General features: G+C 46.0%; 1 protein-coding gene across 1 annotated transcript in view; it reads left to right on the top strand.

The window, feature by feature from the left end:
* Positions 1 to 1,939: 1,939 nt before the first annotated feature.
* ABCA3 (ATP binding cassette subfamily A member 3) overlaps positions 1,940 to 24,073 on the top strand; it is a 51,106-nt gene continuing 28,972 nt past the window's right edge. Inside the window, exons 1-9 of the mRNA XM_080680460.1 lie at positions 1,940 to 2,176; positions 11,475 to 11,662; positions 13,125 to 13,204; positions 13,405 to 13,669; positions 15,434 to 15,561; positions 16,241 to 16,406; positions 19,170 to 19,429; positions 21,808 to 21,924; positions 22,215 to 22,335. Coding sequence (XP_080536586.1) covers positions 13,151 to 13,204; positions 13,405 to 13,669; positions 15,434 to 15,561; positions 16,241 to 16,406; positions 19,170 to 19,429; positions 21,808 to 21,924; positions 22,215 to 22,335 — 1,111 coding nt within the window. The 5' untranslated portion in view covers positions 1,940 to 2,176; positions 11,475 to 11,662; positions 13,125 to 13,150. The remainder of the gene's footprint in view (positions 2,177 to 11,474; positions 11,663 to 13,124; positions 13,205 to 13,404; positions 13,670 to 15,433; positions 15,562 to 16,240; positions 16,407 to 19,169; positions 19,430 to 21,807; positions 21,925 to 22,214; positions 22,336 to 24,073) is intronic.

Below are 24,073 nucleotides of genomic sequence, written 5' to 3'. Positions count from 1 at the left end.
ATGCAGACCCAGGATCAGATTTAGAAAAGGGCTGGAAAGTAACTGCAAGGTGTAACCAATCTAAATTGGAAATAGCAAAGTTTGGTCTTGAAAGAAAAAAAAAATTGAGTGAGGAAGAGGCAAAGTAAAGAAAAGGACCAGCCAGACAGGTCCATAGAGTTTTCTGATAGACACTTTGGTTGGGAAGAGGGGGTGCAATCTGTGAGGACTGATGGGGAGAGATGGTTTTTACTAGTAAGATGTTTACAGCACAATAATAATCCACTCCCCTACCTATCCCATAGTTGCATTCAATTGTGGGTGTTTTTTTTTCCTGTATGCTCATTATAAAGAGCAGGCTATATAAGTCTCTAGTTGTACTCACATTGTACTACCATTTATTTGGCATTTATGTGCCAGGCATTGTAATAAGCACTTATGCATTTTCTTATTTGACCCTAAAAAAATACCATTGAGTTTGGTATTATTACTATTATTATTTTAATTTTAGGGATAAAGAAATTGAGGTTCAGAAAGGTAAAATGATATGCCTACTAGTTAAGGGGTCAGATTAAGATTTAAAACCAGGTCTGTGACTTTTTCATTCAACAAATATTTACCAAGTGCCTCCTCTGTGCCATTCTAGTACCCTGGGATATAGCCGTAAACTAGACAAAATGCCTTTCCTTACGGAGACCACCTTCTGGTAAGGGAGATAGAAGGAAGAAAAGTAAACAAATAAGTGAATACCACTTCAGATAATGAAAGGTGCTATGAAGAAAATCAAATGGGGGAAGGAGGGGACAAAGGGGGGATGGCAGACATATGTAATACTATCAACAATAAAAAAATTTTTTTAAAGAAAATCAAGTGAGGCATGGAGACACTCAATCACTAATCCATAAGGAGTTTTCGGGTAGCAGGAGAATAAACGTGACTTAGGTCTTTACGGTTCACTGGCATCCTCATCCCAAGGCGTGCAGGGAGCAGAGACAGGAGCCGGCTGGCCAGCAGGCGGCGCCCCAGGTGCTGGCCGGCCTGGTGTGGCCCAGCAACCGCTGATAGGAACTGCCGGAGGCCAGGAGTGGGGGTGTCGGGCGGAGCAGCCCACCTGCGGTGTCCCTCAGGCCGCTCGAGGATCCTGAGTCCTGGAGACTCAGACACTAGTGGGCCAGGCCTTGGAGACTGTTGGCCGTGCCGTCCACACTCCAGCCCAGGCCACCCTCACCGAACCACCCCTGCCACGAGACCCTCCAGTCCCAGGTGACCCATCCAGGCCTCGGAACCTTCTCAGTCCCAGGTGACCTTGCCCTTATCCAGCGACCCTTCCTACACAGATGGTCCCTGGTCCTGCCTCGGGAACCTATCGTTCCCACGTGACTCCGACCCGACCTCGCTCCCCTTCGGTCCAGCCCGACCCATTACCCTCCTCCCCAATCTAGCTTCGGAATCCTCCTCACCCAAGGTGACCCCAACTTGACCTTGGAACCCTAACCTGCGACTCCCCTGCCTGAGGTGATTCTGACCCAATCTCGGGACCCCCTGGCCTCCCCACCCTTTTGAACTGCGCCCAGTCACCGTGGTCACATCCCGGGATGCCCGGCCTTCCTGCCTACCCCTACTGCCGTTTTCCAGAAAGTTCCTGGCCCTCCCAGGGCCTCACCCGCCCCAGCAGCACCGAACAGGGTTTCCGACCCAAAAGACGAGCTTGCCCACCAAGAGGGTGAGGCCGAGCTAGAGGTCCGAGTGGAGAAGGGGCACCCAACAAAAGACAGTGCTGAAGGGGAAATGGAAGGAAGCCAACGAAGGTCAAGGTTTCGGCATTGACTACTTCAGCGGCTTCGCAGCACCTAGCGATAATTCTGCTGTGTCCGAAACCTCGCCGGGCTGGGCGTCTCACGCCCTCTGCGGGCCATGGCCCGGCGAGCGAGGCATTGCGCAAGCGCGAGCGGGGCGGGGCGGGGCGACCCGGGGAGGGAAGGGCACCCGCAGGGGCGGCCCAAGGCGCACGCGCGAGCTGGCCGGCGCGCCCCCTGCAGGATCCTGAGCGGCCAGGTCTGTCCTGTGGCGGGTCGCCGGCGCCCCCTCCCCTCCGTGACGGCTTCCTCCGCGAGGCTGGAGCGGAGCTGGGAGCCGAAGGAGTGGACCCCGCGAGAGGGCAGAGCGCCGGCCGCCGCATCCCCGGTGCCAATGGTCGGTGAGTGCCGTAGGATCCGCCGCAAATGTGCGCGCGGCTGCGGAGCCGCTCCCCGCCCCGGCCGCCCCCAGCCCCAGCCGACCTGCCCCGGCGCCCCGCCACCCTGCACCGCCCCCGCTCTGCCCGTGCCCACCCGCGCCGGCCCAGCAGGTGCATCTCCCTGCAGCGCCAGGCCGCCCTGACTAAGGCTTCCTCACCGCTCGAACCTCTCTGGGCGTGTCCCCATCCCTGCAGGCAGGTCGCTGAAGCCACCCGGCCTCGGAGAAACCTAAACCTTCCCGGACAGAATAGCTGCGGAATCCTTTGTGCCCAGCCGAGATAAGACCCGCCGCATTCATCCAGCAGGCATTCTCAACACCTGTCTGGTAGAGTCCTGCTGCGTCCCAGGCTAGGGAGCCGAGGCAGGGCCTCCAAGAATGCTGCTGGCTCATCTCTCGGTGCAGAGTCCCAATGTGGGTGGTAATCCTTCTCCATAGTGGAGTCGCCTTCCTCCCCAACCCTCAGTCCCAGAACGGGGGTCCATTGAGGATCCAGGGGTCCACTCTTGGTGGTGGGAGTTGTGTGGGGGACAGCAGGAAGGGTACTCCTGGTCTAGGCGGAGAGGCATCAGCAACCCTAAGTACAACCTTCTGGTGTCCATGGTCAGTCCTGATTTGGTGTAATTTGTGTTTACACGGGTATCTGTCCTCACACAGTACACTATAAACTTAACGAGGTCAGGGCCTGTCTCCTGCAGAAGGGTTTAGGGCAAGTGTATATTTGTGCATGCCCTCTCCTCACTTCCTTGGACATGATCCAATTAAAGCTGTTGCCTTATAGGATTGTTTATGTTGTTTGTCCCTTTGCCTCTCGAACTATGAGCTCCTTGAAGGCATTGATTAGCTCTTGTTAGGTCTTGCTGTCCAGCACATAGCCAGTACCTGGCACATGGAGACTGAGTCAAGGTTCAAATGAAAAAGTTAATGCTCTTTTCTCCTGAGCAACATACCATTTGATTCGGTATATTTGATGCTGCCTTTTGTAAACTTGAAAGGATGAAGGTTGTTTTCCTTTAGGAAGTTTTCATCATGGGAAATGTAAGAGAAAAAGAAAATAGGTAAAAATGGATGCCATGAGAATCCCCCCTCCCCCATCTTTTTAACTTCTTAGAGAATTAAAAATAAATACTTGCTTATTCTATCTGACAAATAGGATGGCATCATTCCCTCTCTAAGGTGATCTATGACCATTCTGATGAGATAGCCTTTTGGAACAAGAGAAGGTAGCTCAAGCTGTTTTTTAAAAAGATGTTAGCCTCCCATGGTGCATGTGCCAGGCAGTCTCATAGGACCCTGTTTTGACTTACTCTCAACTGGGAAGGCCCACGTAATACTGCCTAGTTAACAGTTTCTTCTCCAGACCTGCTTCTTGAGATGGCAGTAGACTCTTCTGCTATTGAGTCTGAAAGCATTCTAGAACTCTGAGCAGAATGTGGGCAAGGCTCTGTGAATGACTGAAAGGTTTCGCGGACATGGCCCCTGCTCTTGGGGACTTTAGGGTAGAATTAAAGAGATGACTTATTCACAAGTAACTGTGACATAAGACAGGACAAGATAAGTGATACATGAGACATTCAGAAAAGCTGCTGAAGATGTCCAGAGGTGGAGGGATAGCTTTCAGCAAGAGCAAAAGGTCTCAACTCTGGCTGAATGTTATAATCACTTGGGAAAGAGCCCCATGTCCAGAGCAGAGTCCAGAATCTCCAGGGATGGGCCTCAGACATCAGTTTCTGCCTTAAAGCTCCTCCAAAAGATTCTGTTGTTCAGCCAAGATGAAGAACCCTTGAACCAAGGTTATCAGTGATTGATTGACAGAGGTGCGAGGACTGGGCTGAAATAATAGGTGGGATTTCAGAAGGTGGAGACAGATATGGTGGATGGTATTCCAAGCAGACAAAACCCTAGAAGGCCCAGACACCTGTGGGAAAGTGTAAGCTGTGTCAGTCCCTGTCCTGGGGGACTCGTGCAGTGTATGAATGGCTCAAAGTTATTTGCACATTTGAAGAGATTTGGAGTCAACAGGCAGGTAGGAGCCGTTTCAGGAGCTGAGTAATGAGGTGCACCTTGCTCCTTACAAAAGATCCATGGTTACCTCTCCCTGGGGATTCCAGTTGCCACATTACTTCATTTCCTACACCTAGAGAGGCAGATGAGCTAGCAGGACTGGGAATGCGACTGAGGCTACAGCAGGGGTTAGAAAAGCAGGCAGCACTTTCTTTTGTAAAAGAATGTAAGTATGTATCCCCATATATTTATTTATAAATTATAGTCATACACTACTGTCATGAATATTGTGGACATAGAAATATACACAAATAAGAAGTTTTAAAGGGATGAGCAGCACAGATTTCATAGAACTCTCTCCTAATAGCCTCCTTTGGGCCACATCTTTGGCAGAAATATACCCTATCAACTCCCACCAGAAGCTTTAATGTAAACTCAGAGCCATGTGATCCTGAGGAGATGGCTGCCCCCAACCCTGAACAGAGCTGGTGGTAGTGTTGAGTGTGAGACCAGCACACTAGGTCTCCACCTGAGCCTCCCAATGTGAATGACCACAGCCTCAAACCCGCCTGGAGAGGTGTGGAGGGGTCTGCTCTCAGACAATGACTGAGCCTTAGGGATTTCTTCCCATCTCATTCACACAAGGACCACTTGTATAAATACGTCATCTAAAAACTATTTTTTGTGCACTTCCTGTGTAAAAGAATTTAAGTATGTATCCCCCATATATTGTACTTATTTATAAATTATAGTCATACACTACTGTCCTGATATTATGGACATAGAAATATACACAAATGAGAGGGAAAGTGAACATGATTAAATTTTGTCAATATACTAATGCTACAAAATCTATCACACCAACATATGCTGTTTTTATAAGAAACCATGTGATCAGGTCTACATCTCACTTATAAAATAGTGAAATATATGTTCCATCATTTGAATGTCTCGTTCTGGTTCTGTGTCCTGTTTATTTTAGTTCCTGGTTCTTGTGGTAAACATGACACACCTCATGGAGACACAGAGAGTCCAGTGCTATGAGTCCAGTACTTGTTTTTCAATCCCACTCACCAATCATGCAAGGGCTCTTGAATTTGGGCTGATAAATGTTCATGGGCCATCAGAGAAGCTGGCAGTCTAGTTCCCAAAGCTTTTGGTGTGCAAGTGTAGATGTATGTGAAATGGTGCTCTTGCAGCATCCTTAAAGGGACTGATTTGAGTATGTTGGCTTGAAAGAAGCTAGCTGACACACTGCTGCAGTCATTTGCCCTTGAAAAAAAGAAAAGAAAAAGGTCTCCAAATTCAGAACTTTTCATGAAAGAAAATGCAGATTTCCTCCTTAAGTTCTAAATCACAAGATAACCAGTGAACCTCTGTGTCATAAAAGATCTTCACAGGTATTCCTGAGTCACTACAAAGTATTATAATGCTTCTGCTATTTAAGAGTCTGGTTTTTGTTTTTAATTGAATACAACCATATCTTTTTTTTTTTAATTCTTTATTGTTGAAAGTATTACATATGTCCCCTTCCCCCCCCCCCTCATTGGCCCCCTCCAGCCCATCCCTGTCCCCTACCCCAGGTCCTCACTGCCCCATTGTGTGTGTCCATGACCCATGCATATATGCATACAAGGTCCTTCAACCATGCTATCTTGAAGTATGTTAACTCCAACATATCTTAGAGGCTTCAAGTAAACTAGTGAGAAGGGCCCGCCATCACCCCCGTATCACAGAACCTCTCCTCCATCAGGGATCCCATGGCTGCTGACACACAGGCCAACAAGGGTGCTAGGGTCCATCATGTATTAAATATTAGTAAAGCTGCCCAGGTGGTGGTGGTCAGTGGTTGAGCATTGACCCAGGAACCAAGAGGTCACTGGTTCGATTCCTGGTCAGGGCACATGCCTGGGTTGTGGGCTCGATCCCCTGCAGAAGGCAGCCAACTGATGATGTTTCTCTCTCATCGATGTTTCTATCTTTCTATCTCTCTACCATCTTCTCTCTCTAAAAATCAATAAAAATATTTTTAAAAAATATTAGTAAAGCAAATTTTTCTCATTTCTAAAGAAAAATACTTATAAATAAAATTCCTCACCATTCCACTACTCCAGCAGATAATCTTGCTCACCACATTTGGAGACTAATAGTGGATTCACTGGCAGGAACCATACTCAGTAAATGTGCCTGCTAGTTTTAGCCTGTTTTTGACAGTGTTTATTATTATATGGGCATTTCATCTGAAGAATTCATTGAATTAGACATTTTCACATATTTACTGTCCACTCTGCCCCCAGAAAAGGATCATGTACTGAGTAAAAGATTAAGCAAAACAAAACATGCACAACCAGCATTACTGCTTATTTAGAGACCCTCTCCCTCCATGCCCCACCCCAACTCCCTTCTTGACATAGCATCCAAGCCCTTGTTGGCTTCCCTTTCTGGCTTATTCCCTGCTGTTTCCCCCCGCCCCCCCCCCCCCCCGCACCACCACCACCACCACTCCAAACTACTTGCTGTTCCACACACACACATTCATTTCTCCGTGATCTAGTAATGCCCTCCCACTCCAGCTAATAAGAAACTTGAGACCAACGTGCTCCAAATGCTGCAAAATGTGGCCCAGTAAATCCAGAGAGCACCAGTTTTGCTATGCATATTTTGATCAGACATTTTGTTTTTTGGATAAATCTACCTGTATATTTATGTATATTTGTATAGGGGGATATTTCTGCAATTTTATTTTAATTTAAAGCAGGTATACTGCATTTAACAGAATTTTTAAGTTAACAAACTTGCATATATTTATTTAAAAAAGAATAAACCAAACATGAGAATGGAAAAATAATAAACTTGAGACCAGTCTCCCATGCAACCTCCTCCTGAAAGCCTTCCCAGAGCTCTCTTACACATACACTCACATACTCACACTCACACACACACACGTACACATGTATACACATCAAATTCGTTCTTCTCCAGCCGAAACCGGTTTGGCTCAGTGGATAGAGCGTCGGCCTGTGTACTGAAGGGTCCCGGGTTCGATTCCGGTTAAGGGCATGTGCCTTGGTTGCGGGCACATCCCCAATGGGAGGTGTGCAGGAGGCAGCTGATCGATGTCTCTCTCTCATCGATGTTTCTAACTCTCTATCCCTCTCCCTTCCTCTCTGTAAAATATCAATAAATATATTTAAAAAAAAAAATTCGTTCTTCTCCAGAATTTCATGATGCTTTTATTTGGCTTCATGTTTAGCAATTGTAGACATGCAGACATTCAGATTGTGAACTCCTTGGATTAAGAACGCTGGAATTTTCATTTCCAAATCCTTATTACCTGGTAAAAGTGCCCATCATACAGTGAGCACTTGGCAAATGTTTGTTGGATTAATAAATGCTCTTTTGTCTTGTGTATCCTAAAAGGCCACAGATTCTACCAGCAAACATTAATTACTTGTCAGGCCTTCTTCAGTGTGTATACATGTTGACCCTTAATACTGCTGGCTGTTACAGACTCCCATGTTGATAAAGAAGTGCTTTCCTAGCTGATATAGATCCTCACCCACCTTGGTCCTCAGGAAAAGTGCCGAGTCCTGGCCAGCACTCCAACCAGGCCATCTCTATTCCACACCTGTGGTAAAGAGGGCAGAACCATGGTTGTCTGTTCTCTGCCTGACACCAGCAGGCATGCCTGTGGCTTTATTAAGACCCCTCCTTCCCACCCGTTCCTCCCTCCAGGCCTGTGCAGAGTTAGGTTTCCATGGAAGGAGATGTACTGAACCTGGGATATGACAGGAACATAATAGGGTGTGTGCCTTGTCCACTTCTGCTCGCTGGTCTGGAGGATAGCTCAGCAGTGACTCTCTTAAAGCATTTAACACCATTCTGTTCTATATATGCAGAAATAAAACTTTATTTTTGCACTGGCATATGTATAAATTGTAGGACATATTTAAGCCCATAATGAAAAAGAAAATCCCCACAAATCTAAAAAGTGGAAGTGTCTGAGTTGCAGGCTTGATCCCTGGCCCCTGTCCGGGCACATGTGGGAGGCAACCAATGGATATTTCTCTTTCTCCCCCTCCCTTCCTCCTTTCCACTCTCTCTAAAAATCCATGGAAAAAAATACTCTCAGATGAGGATTAAAAAATAATAAATAAACAAGTAAATAGATAAATAACATTGGAAGTGTCTAGACTCCCCAAGATGCACTAAGCAGCAGTCGCCAACCTTTCGGACCTCAGGGACCACCACTGGTCCGCAGACCACTGGTTGGCAACTGCTGCACTGAAGAGTGCTGCTGAGCAGTGGGCCCCTAAACCATGGTGGGTGCTCGTGAACTGGCACGACCCACAGCTCTTTAACAAAAGCTACTGGAAAAACCATTTTTAGAGGAATTCTCTGTGCCATCAAGAGACTTCTCAGAAATTAGCAGCCCACAGTATGCACTCACTCTGGACCAATTCAGTTGCTCACCTAAAAAGCAAATATTGAAATACTCAACAGTTTGTGTAATGTTTAATATTTTAACAGTAAGCAAACAAGGCTTTTAGTCTGGAAAAATAAAGTTTTCCCTTCCCTTCCTGGCTCTGTCCCTGGAGGAGTGAAGTGAGCCTCTGCGGGGGAAGTTTTCAGATGTGCTCTTGTGGGGCGGAGGTGGTGGCTTTGCCAGTGGCCAAGTGTTTGCCTTAGAGTAGAACCCGCCTGGGGTGGTTCTGGACCAAGGCCATTTCCACTTCTGGGGACTCTCGGTGCCACCCCGGTCAAGTGTTTTAAGGAACTTGAGCTTCCTTTCCTCGTGTACATTTGCTTTTGTAACCAGAAAGCTTTCTTGGTTTTGTAATTCCGGGAATCTCCTCCTTTAAATTCTTTTTTACTCAAACAGAACAGACACAGATATAGCATTTAGTGAGACTTTGGATAAAGCCTGGTGTGTACAAAGCAACAAGCTGGGTGCTTTGGGGAGACAGAAATAAATAAAATACTAAGGTGGTGGGGCTCAAGGGACATTTTTCTTCTGATTTCTAATGTTATGTTCTGGAGGCACTATATACAGATTTTATAAAGATGTTTACTGCTTTACTGCCTTTAGGATACACAAGGATGTAGTGGTGTAGTAGTTAATGGAAGGTTCAGATCCTGGCTCTGTGGCTTTCTTGTGGTGTGATCCTGGGCCAGGTTTTTCCTCCTGGTTTCTTTGTCTATAAAAGGGTACTGATACCAGAAGCCAGAGTTGAAATAAGAGACTGTATAAGTATAAAAGTATATAATATAAAAGCTTCTTATCTTTTAATGTAGCAGGAGAGAACAAAGAGTCAACCCTGTGGTCTGGTCTCTGTTTTCCTACATCCATATTTCTTTGTTACTAGCTCTGTTCTTTCTAAGTAGCATACTTGCAATTTGTTTTGCTCTTTGATTTTCTAACTTGGTGAGGGATGTTTTATGTTTATTTTTCAAATTATTCTCTAGCACCCTCCATTTGCCCAAAGGTGCCAGTGAGTCATGCCAGGGAGCCCCGGGCCCTTCCTGATGTCCCAAGAGGCGTCAGTGCTCCTGATCTCCAAGGTCACCCTGCCAGCCCCACACACCTGAAATCTAGTACAATGGGTTTCCTAAATTGAGAGTAGATACATATTTATATTTATTGATTGATTTTAGAGAGAGGGAGAAAGAAGGGGGGGGGGGGAGAGAGAAACATTGATGTGTTGTTTCACTTATTTATGCATTTATTGGTTGATTCTTGTATGTGCCCTCACCATGGATCCAACCTGCAACCTTAGTGTATCGGGGTGATGCTCTAACCAGCTTAGCTACCCAGCTAAGCATTAAATCATTAAATCACTGCTCTCTTATTACCTGTCTACAAGTGATTTTTAAGGCAGTTTTCCACCTTGTTAATTTTAAAACAATTGGGATAATTTATTACTTTGCCGCTTAATAACACTTTATTTTTTATTTTTATTTTTTTTAAAATATATTTTATTGATTTTTTACAGAGAGGAAGGGAGAGGGATAGAGAGTTAGAAACATCGATGAGAGAGAAACATCGATCAGCTGCCTCCTGCACACCCCCTACTGGGGACGTGCCCGCAACCAAGGTACATGCCCTTGACCGGAATCGAACCTGGGACCTTTCAGTCCGCAGGCTGACGCTCTATCCACTGAGCCAAACCGGTTTTGGCTTAATAACACTTTATACCCCAGAGCCCTCTGCACAGGGCTTCCTGCTTTCCGCCAGTCCTCCCATAGTCCTGGAGGAAAACTGCAGCCAGGAGCCTTTCCCAGGACTCAGGTCAGTTCCCAGATACTGTTATACAGCCTCATAGGAAGGTGGAGGGTCTGTCCTTCTGCCCCAACCCACCACCACCCTCCTTCCCACCCAGAGAAACAGGATTAGGCTTGGTGATATGTCCTTCCTTGGACAGACTTCTCCAGAAAAGGAAGTCGTCAACGTCTCTGACCAGAAGACCTCTATGAGCTGTGACCTTTTTTACATTCCCCTCTTGAGATAGAGGAAGGAAAAGCATCTTGGCCAGGCCAGATGACTGCAGGATGACTGGTCCCTGATGGAGGCCCTGTCTTCCCCTCTCAGCCTAACCCACTTGTAGAAATCTTTCCTAAACCACTGGCCTCCACGGATATCATTAAATCACTGCTCTCTTATTACCTGTCTACAAGTGATTTTTAAGGCAGTTTTCCACCTTGTTAATTTTAAAACAATTGGGATAATTTATTACTTTGCCGCTTAATAACACTTTATACTATTTTAGCTTTAATTTCTTCACATTTTAACCATGTAGTTAATCGAAAGCCATATTTTACATTAATTAATATATAACTTCTTGCAGTTGTGTTGTCTATAAATATACAAAATATTTATTGACTACACTTTAAATAACTATGGACACATCTCTTTTTGTGTTGTTTTGTGTGTTTTTGTTTGTTTTTTTAAAGCAGGAGCTTACTTTGAAAAAAGGGCTTTAATAGAAATTATTTTCAACTGACTGGAGCCAAAAGTGAAACTAGCTGTTTTAAAAAACAAACTCTTTCTGTGCACACTGGGTCTGAAGGCAGGTCCTTAGGGCAGTAGTGTTAGCTTGTGCTCACTAATGAATGATTGACTAGCCGTGTGAGTCTTCTGTGTGATTGTCGACCACTTAATGGATGGTGTTGGGTTAGTATGAGCCTGAATGTGGAGCCAATTCATTGAACTCAGAACTCTTCCCCTGTGAATCACAGAGGTTTCTCCCCTCTTAAAGGACTGTGAGCTGTGAAGGGTTCCTCTTGCTCCACCTGCGTCCTCAGTACATGGACGGTGACCAGGAGCTCTCCAGGGCCTCCCCTCCTCTGCCATTCTTGCTGACCACCGTAGGTCTGAGCAGCCTGGTCCACACTTCAGCCTCCATGCCCGCAGCTTCCAGAACGTGACCACCTCCTTTTCTAGCAGGTAAGCAACTAATAAACTCTGAGCTTGATGTCTCTACTTCTCACACCTGAAATCTAGTACAATGGGTTTCCTAAATTGAGAGTAGATACATATTTATATTTACTGATTGATTTTAGAGAGAGGGAGAAAGAAGGGGGGGGAGAGAGAGAAACATTGATGTGTTGTTTCACTTATTTATGCATTTATTGGTTGATTCTTGTATGTGCCCTCACCATGGATCCAACCTGCAACCTTAGTGTATCGGGGTGATGCTCTAACCAGCTTAGCTACCCAGCCAGGGCCAAGAGAGGCCTTTCTAAACCCCACTCACTCTTGTTTCTGCTATCTCTTTTTAAAAATTTTGTTTTCTTTATTGATTAAAGTATTACATATGTGTCCTTATCCCCTCATTGCTCCCCCATCCCCCCCCCTCATGCCCTCACCCCCCTGGTGTCTGTGTCCATTGGTTAGGCTTATATGCATGCATACAAGTCCTATGGTTGATCTCTCCCCCTTACCCCCACCCTTCCCTACCTTCCCTCTGAGGTTTGACGGTCTGATTGATGCTTTTCTGTCTCTGGATCTGTTTTTGTTCATCACTTTATGTTGTTCATTATATTCCACAAATGAGTGAGATCTTGTGATATTTATCTTCTCTGACCGGCTCATTTCGCTCAGCACAATGCTCTCCAGCTCCATCCATTCTGCTGTCTCTTGTGTTTCATAGTCTCTCAGCAGACTTTCCCAGTTTATGTACCAGATTTAAATACAACATTCATAGTGACACAGGATGGATTTCCTTTGAAGGAAAATGACCACTCCTGTGGGAGGCTCACATACCAATGCGCAGTTAAAGCAGGAAATACTTCCTTAGGGTTCAAGGCAGGACGGTACATTCCATCATCCTGCCCATGTGTCTGCTACCTGTATCCTGCTCCTGAGTCAACAGGGCCAGTGAGGGCCCCCATTTCAGGCTTCTCCTCCCTCCCTCCCTCCCTCCACAGCCCTCTTCAAACTTAGAAATCACCCCGAAGCCAGCACACTAAGCTGAGTTTTCTTTTACTGGTTCTGTGTTGGTTGAGAGGAAAGCCAGTCATGGAGAGGAATTCCATCAGCCTGAGTATTTTGCTAAGAAATAGCACATTCACATGAACTACAGAAAACATCTGAATAGCTTTTTATCAAATTATAAATACCACTCTAGCAGTCACATTGCACATAAAAGCCTGTTGTTGATCTTAAGTTTCGGGAAGAAAGAAGGTCCGTTTCCCAAAAGAGTGTACTTTAAACAAGCGATAGAACTGTTGTTTCTCTCTCACGTGTGCTATTTTGGTGAAGATGGTATGAAAAAAGGTGAGGAGAAACATGGAGAGAAGGTTATGTGTCCCAAGACTCAATCTTCCCCTCTTTCCCCTATGCTCCCCCAAACTCAAAGCACATTTTCATGGAACACCCTAACTTTTTGTCCTTACTCTGTAACTAGTGCGGAGGGTCCCTCCTGGTGAGAGGATGGCAGTGCTCAGGCAGCTGTCACTCCTGCTTTGGAAGAACTACACTCTGCAGGTAAGTCCCACTCTCGGGGCATGGCAAGAAGAAGTGTGTGCCCCCTGTGTGGGCACCTTGGGAGACAGGGCCTCGGTGGGGAGGGTGAAGCTTGTGGGGGAGGGTGTCCCCAGGGGAGGGGAGGATGCTCAGGGGAGGGGGTCTATGACCCACTCCTGTGCTTCTCAATCTGTCAGCATGTGCTTTCATTCTTCTTCCAGAAGCGGAAGGTCCTGGTGACGGCCTTGGAACTCCTCCTACCCTTGCTGTTTTCTGGGATCCTGATTTGGCTTCGCTTGAAGATCCAGTCGGAGAATGTGCCCAAGGCCACCATCTACCCCAGCCAGTCAATCCAGGAGCTGCCCCTGTTCTTCAGCTTCCCTCCTCCGGGAGATGCCTGGGAGCTCGCCTACATCCCGTCCCAGAGCGATGCAGTGAAGACTGTCACAGAGACAGCCAAAAGGGCCTTGGTGATCAACCTGAGAGGTGAGGCGTCCTGTGGGACCCCTCTTTCTGTGAGGTTCAGGGCCATTCAGCCTCTCCTCTTGTTGGCCATGCTGCCAGGGCAAATCCCCCAACTCTGACTCCTGTCTCTCCTTTTTAAAAATTTTTACTTACTGATTTAAAAATCTTTTAGAGTGAGAGAAGCATTGTTTGTTCCACTTATTTATGCATTCATTGTTTGATTCTTATATGTGTCCTCACCAGGGATCGAACCTACAACCTTGGCATATTGGGATGACGCTCTAAGCAACTGAGCTACCCAGCCAGGGCTTGTATCATGTCTTTTTTTTTTTTTTTTTTTTTTAAATATATTTTATTGATTTTTTACAGAGAGGAAGGGAGAGGGATAGAGAGCCAGAAACATCGATGAGAGAGAAACATCGATCAGCTGCCTCCTGCACACTCCCCACTGGGTATGTGCCCGCAACCAAGGTACATGCCCTTGACCGGAATCGAACCTGGGACCCTTGAGTCTGCAGGCCGACGCTCTATCCACTGAGCCAAACCAGTTAGGGCCATGTCTTATTATAAAGAGTTGTGAGGGCCAGATGAATTGATATGTGGCAGCTTGAGCAGCAGCCAATTACCCACAGGGGGAATAGGTGACCACATACCCAAAGAAAGCTCTTTTAGTTACAAGGGTAAGATGTAGTGTGAGAATATGGTGCCAAGAATCTTTTCTGGGGTGTGGTTTTGAGAGGACAGCTCTAAAAGAGTCATTAGGCCTGGCCCATGGCCTGGGGTGGGCTGGAGGGAGTCAGTGGGATGGGAGGGGGGAGGGGACATATGCAATACTTTCAACAATAAATAATTATTTTAAAAATTAATAATAATAAAAATTAAAAAAGAGTCATTAGGCTCTGGCTGGGTGGTTCACTTGGTTGGAACATTGTCCTGTATACCAAAGGGTGTGGGTTCTATTCCCAGGCACATACCTAGGTGTGGGTTCGATCCCTGGTCGGGGGTGGGGGTGGGAGGCAGCCGATCAGTGTTTCTCTCTCTCTCCCTCCCTCCCTCCCCGCCTTCCTCTCTCTCTCTCTCTCTCTCTCTCTCTCTCTCTCTCTCTCTCTCTGAGATCAATAAGAGTATATCCTCAGATGAGGATTAAAAGAGGAAAAAATGAGTCATTAGAGAGCCTGTTGAGGTATACAACCAATAAACACATGCTAGTCGTCTTTTCTAGCTCTTTACTTTCATGATAAAAAGTATGATCTCTTTTTTTCCCTCCTCTTGATTTTGGCATATACCTCCTGGGGCTTGTTGAATTCAGCTTAGCAAACACTTAGGAGAAGATCCTTGGTCCCTCACTGAGTGATTACAGTAAAACCCTTTATATGAAATGGGGTCTGGTGATAGAGAATCATTTAACAAGCTATATGTTAGTGTCTATTCAACTTTTTAAAGCACACTACTATGGCTATAAGGCTATAAGGGGACTACCCCCGGCAGTGGAACCAGGGCAGGTGGCCACCTGCATGGAGGAGGGTAACGGATTTGGCATTGCTGCCAGCCCTGCCTGCAGTCTCACCAGAACCCCAGGGCTGGCTGTGATTTTCAGGTTCTGCCTATCTTCACGGCAGCCTGCCTCTCTGCCAAAAACAAAAGCCTCCTCTGGTCTTAGGAAAGGTTTACACAACCCTAGAGAAATGTGTAAGTTTTCAGTCTTTTATCTGCAAATGACCGAACTATTTAGATTTTTCAAGTGGGGCAGATGATTGGGCAACTCATCTTCAATGCTCTTCACAGTTCGCGGCTTTCCCTCGGAGAAGGACTTTGAGGACTACATCAAGTATGACAACCGCTCCTCCAACGTGCTGGCCGCTGTGGTGTTCGAACACACCTTCAACCACAGCAAGGACCCCCTGCCCCTGGCGGTGAGGACTCAGCCCCACAAAGCCGAGTCCTTCCCTCCCCCCCCCCCCCCCCCCAAACTAATTCAGCCTACAAAAGTGCTCTGCTGGCCTGGGAGTAAACCAACTTTTTTTGGTCCAGTATTGCCATCTTGGTTCCTACTGAGGGAGCCCTGGGGACAGTTAACCCATCAGGCCAAGCAATTTAGAAACCTTACCTGCTTGGAGAAAGCAGCCTATGAGCCATCACTATAGGCCCCTCATTTCATAAAAGGCGTTACTGGTCTCTAGGCCTCTGTGGAAAGAGTACAGGATAGATAAGAAAGTAGCAAATATTTGGGACTGAAGTATGATATGGCATTAGCATTTCTGCTACATATTTAAAACAGCCCCCTCCAAAAAAGTTTTTTGCTTGCCTGATGGGATTAAGACTTGGAAACCATCAAATCCCTCTAGCGTTATTTCAAGGTCACGTAGAGTTCATGTGGGTGGACGGCAAGAGAGGTGTGGCAAAGAACACCCAAAGTGCCCCTATGGGTTCCCTGTTACTCCTGGGGCAGGACCACTTGCTCTGACCTTGGGGAAGACACTGGGAGACACTGGTGAGTTCACAGAATAAGAGTCCCCTAACCTCTCTCAATTGATGCGGATGTGTGTTCCTCTGGATCCCTCAGAGCAGTTGGTTTTCTCTTTGTTTCCACAGGTGAAATACCACTTACGGTTCAGTTACACTCGAAGAAATTATATGTGGACCCAAACAGGCTCCTTTTTCTTGAAAGAGACGGAGGGATGGCACACCACTTCCCTTTTCCCGCTTTTCCCAAACCCAGGACCAAGGGAACCCGCATCCCCTGATGGCGGAGAACCTGGTGAGAAGCACCTTTCAGGTGGTGTTGCCCCCCAAAGTGGTGACTGACAATCACATGGGGAACCCATCTTGCAGTTCTCTGCAGAAATACTTTTTAGGAATATTTTATCTTCATTGTAGGAGAAAGAAGAAGACATGTCGTAAAACTCTTTTGTAAGGCTAAAATCATCTTTGAAAACAGCATGTAGAGGTTTTCTCTCTTTTCCGCGTCAGCACGGGAAAGGAACTGGTCCGATTCTGAGTGGAGGAACTGGGGATTAAGAAATAAAAGAAAGAAAGAGACCAGATAGAAAGATAGAAACAAAGCTGGGAGCCAGGTGGGACGCCATCCTCTCTGATGGAGAGGCAGGGACCCAGAGCCCAAGCAGCAAGTTTATTTTATACCCCCAAATACCAGGAAGTATCACCAAAACTTAGGATCAAAGGAGCTTATTTGCATTTTTTTAAATATTTTTATTGATTTCAGAGAGGAAAGGGAGAGAGAGATAGAAACATCAATGATGAGAGAGAATCATTGATGGACTGCCTCCTCCATGTCCCCCACTGGGGATCGAGCCCGCAACCCAGGCATGTACCCTTGACCGGAATGGAACCTGGGACCCTTCAGTCCGCAGGCCAACTCTCTATCCACTGAGCCAAACCAGCCAGGGCTTATTTGCATTCTTGAGTAGGCCCTAGTATTCCTGGTGCTTGCCTGGATTTACATATCAAAGCCTGCTCCCGGGCACCTGGACAAAGGTAAAAAGTCAGTACTGATAACACCCCCCCTGCCTTCTTGGGGAGGGTGTAACTGAGACGCGGCTCTGCCAGTCGCCTTGGGCTCAGCTGACAACAATTTAAAGAAATGCCCATGTGCCTTCCCAGGCGGCCCTCTACAGAAGGCTCTCTTCCTGTTTGAGACGACATGTGCTCTTGAATGAAACATTTATATTCCAGTTTTTAGGGAGCTTCAGTTTGCATTGAATCTTTTGGGCTTGGTTTTATGTTTTCCTCCTCTTTGTTGCTGCCTCTGTATACAGTTTTATAGGCTCTTTAAGCTCTGTGGTTGTTTAATGATCTGTGGTTTAATAGAGTCAGTAGAATGTTTGTAGAAGTTGGATCTTGGGTAGCAAATGACGAAGGGTAAATATTTTTTGTTATACAAAGGACTCAGATAAAGCAGTCAGAAAAACATGAAGGCCTCGAGCAGCGTGGAAAGGATGGGAGCCTGGCATACAGCAGGCGCTGGGTACATTTAGTCCAGTGTTCTTCCCCAGCCCACCCCTAGAGGTGCATATCTTAGACTCCCTGATTCCCCTGAAAAGAATTTAACCCTGGAATCATCTAAAAGAAGGAGAAGATCCACATGCACAAATATGTTCACCACAGCTTTACTTATGATCACAAAAATGTCAGCAGGGGGTGGGAAATGACTGATTACAGAGTGACGGCATCATTCCTCAGAGTGTTGTGCAGCCACACAAGTCATGAAGATGAAGAGCATATGGTAGCATGGCAGAGCCTCACGAGAGAACAGTGTATGAGCAGGCAGGCAGGATATTTCACAGGGCAGGTGGTGTGATGTTGTGAAAAGACAGGCTTTGAATCCAGAGACCAGGGTCCCATCTCACCTTTGCCCCGCCACCAGTTTGTGCCTCAACTGCCCGGGTCTCAGTGGTCCCATCTGCTCAGTGGGGATATCGTTACCTCCTCTGCTGGTTTGTTGCAAAAATGAGAATCAAACCCCCACCCAACACAATAATGGGTGACCTTAATTGAGCACCTACTATTATCACAACCATAAAAAGAGTTAAATCTAAGAGAAATAGTAGAATCACACAGGTATGGTAACCTCATGTGGGGGTATAGTTGGCATATTGCTTAGCTCTTTTCTAGAGGCTAGAACCCAGACAGTTCTGTTAAAGACACATGTTACAGATGTTCCCAGCGTCACTATTTTATGAGTGAGGGTGCCCAGACCTGCACCCCATGTTTGCCCTCTGTTTCTTGGGCTCAGGCCTCAGGAGCTCAGGCTGCCTTTTTTTCTCCTGTGGCCATGCCACTCCTTCCTTAGGCTCAGTCCCTTCCTATCTTAGCTCTGGACTGGAATACCATATCCACAGTTTATCACTCCTCCCAGGCCCTTTTCACTTTAGGAATTTTATTACAGACCATTATGGGGCGTCTAAAAGGGCCAGCACGGAGAAACCACAAGGTACAGCAGTGGTCTTTGGTCTGCGGTGTTTGCCTCCTTTTGAGATGGTAACTCAAGGGCAGAGCTCTCTCGTCAGCAGAATTATGGCCCTCCAAAGATGTCCACATCCTAATCTTCATAAGCTGTGAATATGCCAGGACATGTGGCAAAAGGGAATTAATGTGGCAGATGGAATTAAAGTTGCTAATCAGCTAGCCTTAAGCTAGCCAGATTATTGTCGATTATCCCAGTGGGCCCACTGTAATCACTAGGTCCTTAAAAGTAGTAGACAAGGAAGGCAGAAGAGAGGGTCAGAGAAAGATGTGATAGCAGCAGGGTCAAAGAGATGCTGCCTGGCTGACTTTGAAGGGGGAGAGAGGGCACAAGCCTGAGAATTATGGAGGTCCCTACAAACTAGAAGAGTGAAGAGGCCTTAGGGCGTTGGGTGATGTCACTCTGCGGCCCAGTTCAACAGGGAGGCCCTGTACAGCTCAGTGCATGTGGCTCTCTGTGGGGGCAGCACCCCATGCTGCAGCTTTTCCAACATGTATTGACCTCATGTGCTAGAATGTCCTGTGCTCCCACACTTAGGGTACATCCGAGAAGGCTTCCTGGCTGTGCAACATGCCGTGGACAGAGCCATCATGCAGTACCACACAAACGCCTCCACACATCAGCTGTTTGAGAAACTCACCGTGATCGCAAAGAGATTCCCATACCCGCCTTTCATTTCGGACCCCTTTCTTGTGGCCATCCAGTACCAGCTCCCCCTGCTGCTCATGCTGAGTTTTATTTACACCTCACTCACCATCATCCGGGCTGTCGTGCAGGAAAAGGAGAGGAAACTGAAGGTAACGCGATTTGCATTTGGCTTTAAAACATTTTGGCAACTGTCATCAGGCAGGGGCAGTTCATGGACGCGGGAGCCACAGAGCAGTGTGGAATGAGGCAGGCGCCAATGGTGGCTTTAGCCTACTTGTGGCTTCTTTGAAACCAATCCTGGTATATCCAGATTTTAAAAATCATAAGAAAGTATCATATTTTGTGTGCAGTATACTAAGGCTCTGGGGCTGCCTTGTTTAACACGGGAGCCATAAGCCCTTGGGCTTCAGCCCTTGCGGTGTATCTGGTCTCACCTGAGTCATGCTGAGAGTGTAAAACATACACCAGAGTTTTGAAGCATTAGTCTGAAAAAAAAAAAAAAAGTAAACTGTTTCATTAGTACTTTCTATATTGATTATACATTGAAAAGACAACATTTTGGAAATATTGGGGTAAGTAAAATACATTGTTGAAATTAATTTTACTTGTTTCTTTTAACTTTTTCTTTGTGGCTACTATAAAATTCTAAATTACATATGTGGCTTGCATTCTGTTTCTGTTGAACAGAGCCGCTCTAGACGTTAGATTAACAGTGAGCCAAGATGCTTAAATATATGGCTGAGCAGAAAGCTAATTCACTTTGCATATAGATCAAGGACAACTGTAGTTCTCAACTGCCAGGCACAATAGGTTGGGAAATTCAAGTATATGAAGTGTCACTTTAAAATGATATCATGGACTTAATTGAGTGCACCTGAATGAATAGTGTCACCTGTAAACCCATACCCATGACACTGCCAAAAGTATCCAAAATTTATTTAGAGTTTCTCTTTTGGCAATGTCTGCAGTGCCAGGGAAATGACATTTAGAAGACTCCCACCGGCACCAAATCTGTGATTATTGGGGCTGGGAGAACCGATAAGGTGGGTTCTGGCACTATCTGCTTGGGCACCTTAAATAACTTTCATAGATGGTATAATGTGTGGTTTAAATAGTTAGCAGTGGACAAAGAAATGGTTCAGAAAATAATATTTGTACACATGCACACCTACAGATACATAGAGATAAAACCAATGTGGCAGAATGTTAAGTGATTATGGAATCTAAGTAGTGGGTCCATGAGTGACCTTTGTACCAGTCCTCCCATTTTTCTGAGGCTGTGAAATTGGGCATAAGAAGAAGCTGGAAAATCAACAGCCTGGCTTGGTGCCCGGCTTACAAGAGATAATCAGTGCTGATCCCTTCCTCCAGACTAGTGCTCTCCAATGGGACATTCACCGATGATGGATGGACATGTCCTGTGTCCAATACTGTCACCACTGGGCACTGGTGCCTAGCACAGCTGAGGAGCTAAATTTTTAATTTTATTAATTTCCATAGAAATAGCCTCATGTGGCCACTGGCCACTCTATTGAACATCACAGTCTTATGTGTCCTAGGACTCCCTGGTCAGTTTGGTCAGCAGAGTAGCTGGGTTTCCTCACCACACCTCCTGACAGCCTGACTGGGACCCTCGAGGAAGGCCTGTCCCCAGCATCACTATGCTCCTGTCCTTCCTGTAAGGGCCCCTGCCCCTCACAACAATAGTCTGGACCCCTCATTTCAGAATAGCAGGAGGGGAGGCAGTGCCTCTGGCTTCTAAAGAATCCCACAGCCACCGTTGATCCTGGAACAGCCCTGGCACCACACTTCACAGCAAGGGCATTAGTGGGGTTAGTACTAGACAGTGGAGGGGCCAGGCTCTGCTCTCCTGACTCAAAACCCCAGGACCAGCTGCCCCACCACACAGCTTCTTAGGAGGCAGTTGGGTACCCAGAGAAGACTGGGAAGCACAAGCTAGGAGTTTGGGATTGCTCCAAGGAATGAAGGACTGTGAGGGAGTTCATTAGCTTAGTCAACACAGTGCATGCCCACCTCAGGCCCTGACTGAGGTTATGATAAAGGAGCTGTAATGGCTGAGTAGAGGGCAAGGGAGCTCACTCGGGTGAAGGGAAAGATGGCTAGTAGTGGCTGGGAACAGAGAGGACATCTCAGGTGAGTAGCACTGAAGAGTGGAGAAAGGTAGGAAGCGGGCAAGATTCCTCATGCCCCAAGGTCAAGCGCTGACACGCCAGTGCAACCCATGTCTTCTGCCTCTGGCCAGTGTGTGTTTCACTGTTCCTGCCCTTGGCCTGTGGCCCAGGTGTCCCATGTCCTCTTTTGGCCCATGTATGACACTGCCATCTACAATCACACCCACACACGCAGAGGCTCTAAGGAAGATCATTGTGAGGAAGGTACCAGGGTCTGGCATGGCAGGTGGTGGGAACTTGCCCCAAGCAGGGGTGTCAGGCAGGGGGGTGTCAGGGTGTGTGTGTCAGGACATGAGTTAGGGCGTGTGTTGGAGTGCATGCTGCTATTCCCCCAGGAGTACATGCGCATGATGGGGCTCAGCAGCTGGCTGCACTGGACAGCATGGTTTCTGCTCTTCTTCCTCTTCCTCCTCGTCGCAGTCTCCTTCATGACCCTGCTCTTCTGTATCAAGGTATATGTGGCTTCAAGAGGGGGTCTGATGTCATGAGTAAGGCATTCAATTTGATGGGAGATCCAGAGACAGCCCTAGTATCACTATAGAGACCCCGAAGATCCCACGTTTGCAGATTTCAGGGGAGTCTGCCTGGGCTCAATGGAGAGGAGCAATGGTTTCATAGTCATGCACTCAGTGTAGCCCCTTCACCAATCCCCACCCATTTCACTTACGGCCGACCACTTACTGTCCCCACCTTCCCTGCTGTCGCCTGCGTGTGCTGACCTCTGGGGTGGCACACCATGCAGGTGAAGAAGGACGTGGCGGTGCTTGCACACAGCGACCCCTCTCTGGTGCTGGTCTTCCTGGTCTGCTTTGCCATCTCCTCCATCTCCTTCAGCTTCATGGTCAGCACCTTCTTCAGCAAAGGTGAGTCTTCCTGACTCCGGGAACAGAGGACAGGGGGGTGATAAAACCCCAGAAAACCTGGAAGTTTCATTTGTGATAAACAGAAACTGAAGAGTTTTTGTATCTGCACCTTCCTTTGGACTCAATTTTCTAGGTGTTGAAGTACATCCCTGACTAATTCTTTTTTAAAATTTATTTTTAATTATAATCAACATACGGTCAGTATATTAGTTTCAGGTATACAGCATAGTGATTCAGCACTTACGTGCTTTACAAAGTGATCACCACAGTAAGTTTAGTAATTATCTGTCACTGTACGTAGTTTTAATGATGCTATTCACTGTGTTCCCTATGCTGCACATTATGTCCTCATGACTTATAACGGGAAGTTTGTACTCTTAATCCCCTCCCCCTTTTCCACCCCACCCCACCCCACAACCCTCTCCACTCTGGCAACCATCAATTTATTCTCTGTGTCTCTGAGTTTGTTTCTATTTTGTTTTATTTGTTGTTGTTTTTTATATTCCACTTATAAGTGAGATCATATGGTATTTGTCTTTCTCTATCCAACCTATTTCATGTAACATAATACTCTCTAGTTTCAGACATGTTGTCACAAATGGCAAGATTTCCTTTTTTATGGCTGAGTAATATTTCATTGTGTATATATGTACCACATCTTTATCCATTCATCTATTAATGAATACTTAGGTTGCTTCCATATCTCTGCTGTTGTAAATAATGCTGCAATGAACATGGGGGTGCATATATCATTTCAAATAATTGTTTTTTGTTTTCTTCAGATAAATACCTAGGAATGTAATTGCTAGGTCATATGGTAGTTCTATTTTTAATTTTTTGAGGATTCTCTGTACTGTTTTCTATGGTGGTTACATTAATTTACACTCTCATCAACAGTGCACAAGGGTTTCCTCATCTCCACATCCTCACCTTGTCTTATTTTATGATAGCCATTCTGACAAACTGAGATAATATCTTATTGTGGTTTTGATTTGCATTTGCCTGATGATCGGTGATGTGTCTGTTGGCCATCTGTATGTCCTTTTTGGAGAAATATCTACTTGGGTCCTCTGTTGTATAATAAAATGTGTTAACATTTAGATCTGCATAAGTCAAGCAATATTTTCCAAATGACCAAGGCATCATGTTACAAAATCATGCAAGAAGATTAATCCATTTAAAGTGCAAGTTAGACCAATGGATTTCAGTGTAATAGTATGAAAAGTTCACCGGTTAGTTTCATTCCACATGGCACCTAACCTTTAAGAAACTACCACTTACTGAATGGTGTAGTGTCAAAAAAGAATATCCACAAATATCTAAAAGGTATGAAATACTCTCCCTTTTCCAACTACTTATCTGTGTGAAGCTGATTTCTTTATTCACTTTACCCAAAAAATGTAATACAAGTAGCTATGACAATTCAGCTGTAATCTAAGTCAAACATGTAGAGGTTTGCAAAAATGTAACCTTGCTAAGTTATGAGAGACAGAGTGCTTTTCTTAAAAATATTTATGTTAACCTGTAAAGGGTTTATTATTTTTATTCTTAAATATCTTTAAATTTTCTTAGTATTAATTTCTAATGCAGTCAACATTGATGTGTGTGTGTATAACTCATAAACAAAAGTTCTTTGATTTCCTTAATAATTTTTAAGGAAGTAAAGGAGTCTTAAGACCAAAGCATTGGAGGGCTGCCAGCATGGACTACAGCCACACTGTTTTCCCCACAACTCCAC

The sequence above is a fragment of the Plecotus auritus genome (assembly GCF_963455305.1).
Source record: "Plecotus auritus genome assembly, chromosome: 7".
NCBI classification, from domain to species: Eukaryota; Metazoa; Chordata; class Mammalia; order Chiroptera; family Vespertilionidae; genus Plecotus; species Plecotus auritus.
Note: the sequence above shows the minus strand (reverse complement) of the source record. Positions and strands in the feature narration are given on the sequence as shown.